This window comes from Triticum urartu, chromosome 3 (assembly GCF_003073215.2).
Source record: "Triticum urartu cultivar G1812 chromosome 3, Tu2.1, whole genome shotgun sequence".
Lineage (NCBI taxonomy): Eukaryota > Viridiplantae > Streptophyta > Magnoliopsida > Poales > Poaceae > Triticum > Triticum urartu.
The window spans coordinates 45,668,210-45,677,372 of NC_053024.1; the positions used below are offsets into that span (position 1 = coordinate 45,668,210).

Here is a 9,163-nt window from a genome sequence, read left to right on the forward strand (position 1 = left end):
ATCGGGACAGAGCTTCAACGTAGTTTCATGTCACCCTTCGAGACAATGAGGTTAGGGTTTTTCATCATGTATGATGATGAGATTTGGTGTTAGGCGCTTCAAAACACGGTGAAAGTTCAGTGACAACGATTGCGGATCTGGGGCGATGGTCCTTAGGGACATGTGAACGAAGACTTCCTACCTACCATAGATGAAGGCAAACACTTCGAATCGATTCAAGGGTTTCGGTAGGAGAGCAATGAAAGCAGTCGGCAGTTTGTTCTAGCGGCGGTAGTGGTATACAGTTCGGTTCTCTAGGAAGCTCGATGAAAATTTTATTTTATTTTAAGTGCTTTGTACTTCAGGTGAACTTTTAGATAGGTATGAATCTTTTATGCAAAAAAAAACACTTTCGTTATATGTAAGTTGCCTATTCTTAAAATTCGGATAAGTCGATTTTCTGACCGTTGATTCTTTTGTAAGAGTCATTCTACTTTTTCCCCTTGTGTTGTTTCATGGGTTCTTGGGCTGAATTTCAGACCTGCCCCTATTTGGGCCTTGAAGCGTGTTACTATTTTTTTCCCAGTTTTTTTTCATTTTGTTCTTTCATTTTTCTTTTTAGTTGATTTTCTCTTTACGGTATTTTTGGGATGTTGGGTGAGTGTAAATGTATACCCACAGTTACAATACAATATTTATGTCAATTATGCTAGAGTGCAAAAATTACATTATTATATGCTTATTCTTTACATATTACGAAAGTGCAATTTCAGTGTAAAGATGTGTGCAATTATTTTATTTTATTTTTCATTTTCTATTTTAAAGAGTAATACGAATATCACTAATTAATTCTTTCTAAAAAAATCAATTTTGATATTGTTTTAGTTTTCTATTTTATTTTGTTTTTGCTTTAAGGGTAATAATAGTGTCACTAATTCATTCTTTCTTAGTTTGTTTTTTTGCAAAAAGTCCACTATATGCTTGTGCTTGCATAATTACAAAAAATACAATTTATGTATTTTTTTTACAATTTGTGTTTTATTTTCTTTCTTCTTAAAGGGTAATACCGATGCCACTAATTTCTTCTTTCTTAGAAGACGTCGCTTTTTCGTTTTTATTTTGTGTAAATATATACGCAAGTACTATAGAATGTTCGTGTAAATTATAAATTACACTATTATATGCTTATTCTTTATATATTACAAAATACATAATTTCAATGCAAAGTGGTGTGCAATTGTTTTTTTTATTTTCATTCTTTTTTAAGGGTAATAACAATGGCACTAATTCTTTCTTTCTTATAAAAAATTATTATTTTAATCTTAACTTTTTTCGTTCTTCTTTAAGGTGATGTCATTCCCTGATCCATGCTTACATAGAAAAAAGCATTCTTTTTTGTCTTACGTATTTCTTATCTGAGATAAAATGACTTGTACAATTATTTCTTCTGTAAAAAAAGAGATGTGCTCTTCTTTTTTCTATTTTTCTTATTTCTTCTTTGAATTACCATGTGGTCATCTCCGCTGCGGAAACGACCAAATATATTTTGTGTATACCTATAATCCAAGTGATCTTTGTATCATTTTGTTGTCGAGTAACAAAAACTACTATGCGTACTATGTTTTATGCGTGAAAAAAAGATGGAGATTTCTGTAAACCAGGAGTCAAGATTTGTAATTTCCAGCTGCTGATTTTGCCTACCAAGCACGTGCCCCTTATCTTATCTTGCAACAGCAGCAGTGTTGCAAACCACGACAGCGACAACTTAAACAAGCTTTTGCAACGTCATCTCTCTTAGAAAAGAATCTGCAACAAGATCTATGTTGCAAAAAAGTTCTGCAACAAGAACTTTGTGGCAAAAAAATCTCGCAACATAATCTATGTTGTAAAAAAATCCGCAGCACAATCTCTGTTACAAATGTTTCTGCAATAAGGTGTCTGTTGCAAAGTAGAGGAAAATGTTCAACGCTAGATTAGGTCTAATCCAACGACTCGTGAGCCGGCGGATCTTTTATAAAAATGAATAGAGAAAGTATGTTTTATGCCCGGAAAAAAGGATGCAGATTTCTGTAAACCACAAGTCAAGATTTGTAATTTCCAGTTGCTGATTCATTATTAGTGCACGATCAGAAAAAAAGGATGGAGATCACTGGAGTTGTTGAAATATGGACACCGTATACTGCTATTTTAGTGGATATTTTTCAGAAAGCTTTCAGAATTGGTCAGGTCTCTTTTGGTCATTGTCCTCTGAATGCAAACAGAGCGGCACACAATTTAGCTAAGTTAACGTATGAATCAAAAGTAGCAATGTACTGGGACGATGATCCCCCTACTATTTTACTTCCAGACTTTGTCAACGATGTGACAGTCATGTGATGAAAGAAAGTGAGCCGAATGGCATTCCCTCAAAAAAAGAAAAGTAAAACCCAGCCACGTACAGACCCCTACACCGATTTGACCAGAGTCGCCGTATCTCCCTCGTATGCATCCTGATTAGCTGGATCAAGCATGATTGAATTATTGATTGAAGCTCTATAATCATCATGCTTTCAGAGATTTTTGTTGCCTGAAACTTCTTCAGTGTCACATATTCGCTACAGAGACAGTTGCCGGAAAGTTCAGAAAGACTTCGTCTCTGCTTTGTTGCCGCTGACAAATTTCAGAAACTGGAGAGTAGTACATCTCGAGTGATCTAGCGTCATACTAGATTACTAGTCTACTACACCTGTCCTACCTCGGTGATCTCGATGTCGTCCTCATCGTCCTCCCACACGCCGACGGCGGCGGTGAAGGCGGTGGCGCCGGCGACAACCACGACGGCGAAAACAAGCGGGACGACCACGTCGGGCACGGTCCGGCCGAAGAGGCCGGCGGGCACGCAGACGGCGTCCCACGGCGGGCCGTCGAGCGGCAGCCCGATGCTGCCGCCAGCGAAGCTGCCATCGGGGCATGCCCTGGTGAGTGGCGCTCCCGGCGCGACGCCCCAGACGTAGGCGAGCTCGGGCGCGAGAGCCGCCACGGCCACGGACATGGCGGCGACGGCGGACCACGTGGCCGCGTAGAGGAGCAGCGGGCGTGGGGCGAGGAGGCCGGCGAGTGAGGGGAAGTTGGACGCCATTGCTGGAACGTTGGTACTCTGTAGTCTGTCACAGAGGTTTCTTCGTCGTGGGGAGGGCCGCGCGAGCGAGATGTATATACATAGCAGAGCGGAGCAGGTGGCACTCTCCAATTGTCTGGGGTTTGTGTGTTTTGGGTGAAGGGGATTTGGCGGGAGCAGAGCAAGTTCGATATCTACTCCGCTCCCCACTTCAGCTGCTCCTATGGAGTTTCATGTTTACAGATGGAGGAACTGGAATGCATGCACAAGGATTACATTCTGCCTATGGATGCTCTTGCTTTTGCATGCCATGAGGCAGTTCTAACTTCCAACTCTAAAATTTTACTACTTATTAGACACTAGATTATATATTTTTTTGATTGAGAAAGTAAAGACAAAACTTCATTGAATTTTTAAAAGTTAATCGACATTTTTAAAAAAGAGCTCATCTATTTTGAAAAAAATGCTCATGAATTTCTAAAAAAGGTTCATCAATTTTCAAGAAAAAGTTCATAAATTTTAAAAGAATCCGTGCATTTAATAACAAAGAAAAGAAAAAAATGAATAGAAATGTCCAGAAAAAAACCCGGGAGTTTCATGTTTACAGATAGAGGAACTGGAATGCATGCACAAGGATTACATTCTGCCTATGGATGCTCTTGCTTTTGCATGCCCATGAGGCAGTTCTCACATTGACCTCTAAAATTGTACTTTTGTTTTTTGAGGGAATCTAAAATTTTACTGCTCTAGTTCTTAATTTTTTTACTACTCCGTACTTATTAGACAGTAGATTATAATTTTTTTGATTGAGAAAGTAAAGACAGTAGGTTTGCTGCCAAACAAAACCAGCACACACGAACATGCCAGATCCGGGCCTAGCAGCCCCGCATCTATGGCCAGCCCACCTCCACGGCCCTAGCCACACTGCACCTATATCGAATTTGTAAAAAGTTCATTAAATTTGTAAAAACAATTCATCAAATTTGGAAAAAGTTCAATGAAAAATTAAAAAACTTAATCAATTAAAAAAACTTCATTGAATTTTTAAATGTTAATCAATATTTTTTAAAAAGTTCACATATTTGAAAAAAGCTCATCTATTTTGAAAAAAATGTTCATGAATTTCTAAAAGAAAGGTTCATCAATTTTTAAGAAAAATTTCATAAATCTTAAAGAATCCATGCATTTAAGAAAAAAGAAAAAGGAAAAAGAAAAGAAAAAAAATGAATAGAAACGTCCAGAAAGAAAACCCAGGACTGAAGAAAGAAAAGAAGGGAAAAAAAAGAAGTGTTCCCCAACGATTGAGATAGCCTAGTGGTTAGTGCGCTTCCCTTCGAACGAGATGTTGCGAATTAGAAGCCGGTTGCTTGCAAAATTAATCGTCAGTTACTCGAGGTGTATCCACAATCGACCTTGATTGTGTTTGGTCAATTAGTAGTATGTGCAAATTTATGAATTCAAATTTAAAATTTGAGGAAAATGCTAGATGCTAAAAAATTTAAGTTCCCAAAATTAGAGGAGTAAAATTGGGGGAGGTTGAGATGCCTCTAATACCTTACGTTTCACACTTATGGTCTTTTTTTAAGAGAAACTTATTATAGCCGAGGACGGTGTTTTAGTGCAAGGGAGATGCTCTCTAGAATGAACATTTTTCTTTAAAAAACACACAAAAAAAATCAAAACCAAAGATGCACAAGTTTTCTAGGTGCTTACAAAAGTTCGTTGCGATTTGGCATATGAGGAGCTCTCGACAAAAAAATAGCGTTTTGAGAAAGGTTCAAAATCTTCGGTTTTGGAGCAACGATTTTGTTTTTTTATATCCCGACTCGTTCGATATGAAATCGCCATGAAATTTTGTATGTCCTTAGAAAACTTGTTCATATATGTATTTGATATGCAAAAGTTGAGATTTTTATTTTATTTTTACCTTTTTTATTGTACTGTTCATTGGAAGCGTATGTGCTCGTGATCAACTATGGACCGATTATAGTCTGGCTTCTGTATTTCCTTTTTTTTTCGAGACAAAACCATCTGATCTTTATTACGTAATAAGAGTGCTTACATAATCAGAGGGTTCGAGAAGCCAAACATGCCTTACGTAGTGCTAAGAAAAGAGAATTTTGTGCGATACAATGAGCATCCACATTGCTCTCTCGCCTCTCATGACGAAATTCCACATGTCAGCTAAAGTCAGCCCACTTAAGTAACTCGAAATAATATGGCTTCTTAAGTAACTCGAAATAATATGGCTTTTGTATTTTCGTGGATCCTTCTCTTGGTCATAAAGTCAGCCCACTTACCTCACTCCCCGACTTGTAACTGTTCAGAGGCCCAGCCCAGATCCCCGACTGGCTGCCTGTCAGCTTCGTGCACGCGCTCAGGCCGCTCTCCCTCGTGCGCACCTCCGGCGCGATGCCGCCGGCGCCGGCGTACGCCGTCCTCGCTGCAGCATTCAGGACCAGAAACCCCATCTGTGGTACGAATATTATCCACCCCTCCTTTGCGCCCCTCGTTGCTCTGATTATTACCCCGCTCGTTCATCCCGCGAACGCGTCCGTCAATCCCATCTCGGCATCTCGCACACCCCAGATCCAACTTTGCCTGATTTCCAGACATAGCATTAGGAAAACAAAGCGACACGCTATGGAAACTCGAGAGAGATGCTAACTCAAACATTTCTGTGCGCAGTTCGGAGGTGGCTCGCTGTTCTTGGTTCGCGCACGCCGACTGTTCGACAGAATGCGTTGGAGGTGCTTCCTGATGCAGCCTTGCCTCCACGCTTCTACTCAAGCATTGTTCCACGAGGATTTGTTATCGGGTCACCAAGGCTTTGCCATAGCAGCGCTTCAGAGGAGGACTCCCCAGATGTCCGCGTCGGTGAAGTTCTGAGAGTTCTCAAGTCCTGTGCTGCCGATGCTGACCTCGGGAAAGACCTTTGTCAGTTTGCCGATGAGATGGACGAGGACGTTGTTCTGAAAGTCCTCCAGAAGCAGAGGTCCAATTGGCAGGTCGCGCTGTTGTTCTTCGATTGGGCAGCCGGGCTGCCTTCGCATGGGCACGGCCCAAGGACCTACACTGAGATGCTTGACATCCTTGGGCGGATGAAGAAGGTCAGGCTTATGAGGCAGCTCTTCGATGAGATTCCTGAACAACGCCGCGGGTTGGTCGTAACGAATAGGATGTTTGCTGTCCTGTTGAACCGGTATGCAGGGGCGCACAAGGTGCAAGAAGCGATCGAGATATTCTACAAGAGGAAGGATTATGGGTTTGAGGTCGACTTGGTTGGATTCCAGATACTTCTGATGTCGCTCTGTCGGTACAAGCATGTTGAGGAGGCTGAGGCCCTCTTTCTCCAGAAGAAAGATGAGTTCCCTCCTGTCATAAAGAGCTGGAACATCATTCTTAATGGTTGGTGTGTCAAGGGAAGCCTGGCTGATGCTAAAAGGGTTTGGAACGAGATCATTGTATCTAAGATTAAGCCGGACCTGTTCACATATGGTACGTTCATAAATGCACTAACCAAAGCTGGCAAACTTAGTACGGCTGTGAAACTATTCACAAGCATGTGGGAGAAGGGAATCAATCCCGACGTGGCAATTTGCAACTGTATCATTGACCAATTGTGTTTCAAGAAAAAGATTCCAGAAGCACTTAAGATTTTTGGTGAGATGAATGACCGTGGTTGTCAAGCAGATGTGGCTACCTATAACACTTTGATCAAACACTTCTGTAAGATAAGGCGGACAGAAAAAGTTTATGAGCTTTTGGATGATATGGAGAAGAAGGGATGCTCTCCAAACAATATGACATACACCTACATTCTGAAGACAACTGAGAAACCGAGAGATGTTATGAATTTGATCCAGAGGATGGAGGAATCAGGTTGTAGGTTGGACTCTGACACGTATAACTTGATATTGAACCTCTATGTCAGTATGAAATATGAGAAGGGGGTACAACAAGTATGGGAGGAGATGGAGAGGAATGGATCAGGTCCAGATCAGCGATCATTTACTATTATGGTTCATGGACTTCACTCCCAGGGACAGCTGGACCAGGCTCTGCAATATTACACGACAATGAAGTCGAGAGGGATGACTCCAGAGCCAAGAACCAGGATATTGGTGAAAGCAATACATATGAAGAAGGATGGGCCTGAGACTGAAGATCGATCCCCAAGTATGACTGGGAAAAATCTAAAATTGGATCGTCGATCAGGACTTTTCCATGTTCGTAAATAGTCACCAGAAGACTCTGCTTAATTATCCTAGCAGAAGATGCTGAGCATCTGGGCTTATGGAACATAATCCAGTGACTTACAACCTTGGGCTAAAAGAAATCCACAAGAGAAGAGTCATTGACAATACGATGCCCCAAAATTTATGCTGTTTGAAATGTCACAGCAGGATATGTTTAGGATGTATTGGGCAATTCAATTGCAGGTACTTGCTTAGATGCTTGTATTCTGGAGATGTATGTGTAATACTTACATATATTTGTTTCTTCATGCATTATATATGTCGTTCGTAGTTGTTTCTGACAAATGAAGACATAAAACAGGGATAAAAATATGTCCAAATATCTTGTAAAATTGAAAAGGTCTGCTAAGTGGTGAACTGGTGATACTGCTGGTTCTGTAGGGCGAATAATTACCAGTTGAGCTAATGGTACTAACTACAGAATTTTTAGTCCTGTCCAATTCACATTTGTGTGCTAAAGTTGTACCACCTTTTGTTTCTGTTGAATTTATAGATCTATCAATGAATGGCTACACAGTACACATGACTAATCATATCTAGTTGAGAACCACAGTTCCATCAGCCATTTTCACACAGCCAATGGGCAGAAGTTACTAGGTAAGCAATTGACCTGTCACTAATTGCTGCCATCGAACCACCCGCCGCTTATTTTCCCTGTTTTCTTTGTACTTTTCTATCTTATGCTCAAGATAAGGGAATGAGTGATTTATTTTTGTTAACAAAATTATACATATCAATTTTGCTTTTTGAGGAAGGAGCCACTGTCTGTAATTCTGTGATCTTTTCGTAGGCGGTTTAGGTTCCCAAAGTACTAGAGCTATTTATATATTGTGTTTTGGCGAAGATTAATTTTGTGGAGAAAAGTTAATATCATGATGCCAACTTCTGCATGTTTAGCAGGCTGACTAAATTGTGACAAATTAATTCAAGTTTTTAGGAATGGAAATAGCATGTTTGCTGATTGCTGAATTCAGGGAACCAAAAGCAATAGATAACCTTAGCATTGTGCTTTTTATTTGCTAAAATATATGCTCCATCATTTTGGCTCCTAAGTTCCTAACTGAGGCAAATGATTTCACTAACCTTTTTCATTGAACAATTAACTGGAGTTTTTCTTTACCTATATAACATTGTGAAGTCAACCTCGAACTGTTGAGCAGGGGTGGGTTATTTATGAATATCTGAATCAATATTTTGTCTCGAGGCAGAAAGATACCATGTTTACCAAATGCTTATTGCTTAATCCCTGTAACCCATGACCATTGTAGGAGTAAGCTTGTTGGTAAGCTTTTCTAATACAGTTTGGGCGCAAGCAAAGTCACTGTCGCTAAGCCAACACTCAAAAGATAATAACAACCATAAGGATGTGTCATGCGTGAATACATTGAAAAGTGATGTCAAAAGGCAGCTGGGATTCTCACAAGCTGTCAATGTAGTACATGCCAGCTTTGACCAGGGAAGGCCTATAAGAAGGCCATGTCAGCAAGCTTTGTTGGTAGGTAGCAGGTACACATAAGCTTTTGCTGTCTTTCGCCCTTTCCATCATGACTGTACTAATGGCCTCCTGGAGAGCAACTCAGCAATGAGGCTGGCACACTGCTCGCGTTCAGGGCGGACTCAGCAGCCATGGCTCTGACCTGCTCATCTCCTGGAACGGTAGCATTAGCTTCTGCAGCTGGAGGGCATGGCATGTAGCCGTGGACAGCGGGTGGCGACGCTGAGTTGGCGAATACTTACCAATCTGGCGTGATTCCAGAGAGCATTGGTAAGCTGGTGAAGTTGGTTAAGCCTATATACAGCATTCGTTTGTCAGGCTTCATACCTTCAT

General features: G+C 40.7%; 2 protein-coding genes across 2 annotated transcripts; one reads left to right on the plus strand and one right to left on the minus strand.

The window, feature by feature from the left end:
- Positions 1 to 2,281: 2,281 nt before the first annotated feature.
- On the minus strand, positions 2,282 to 3,130 carry LOC125547877. Its single transcript, XM_048711620.1, has one exon. The coding sequence runs from the start codon at positions 3,095 to 3,097 to the stop codon at positions 2,699 to 2,701; it is 399 nt and encodes a 132-aa protein (XP_048567577.1). The 5' UTR covers positions 3,098 to 3,130; the 3' UTR covers positions 2,282 to 2,698.
- A 2,276-nt stretch (positions 3,131 to 5,406) lies between these two features.
- LOC125542674 (putative pentatricopeptide repeat-containing protein At3g15200) lies at positions 5,407 to 7,620 on the plus strand. The gene is made up of 2 exons (XM_048705808.1): positions 5,407 to 5,552; positions 5,765 to 7,620. The coding sequence occupies exons 1-2, from the start codon at positions 5,489 to 5,491 to the stop codon at positions 7,315 to 7,317; spliced, it is 1,617 nt and encodes a 538-aa protein (XP_048561765.1). The 5' UTR covers positions 5,407 to 5,488; the 3' UTR covers positions 7,318 to 7,620.
- Positions 7,621 to 9,163: the final 1,543 nt, after the last annotated feature.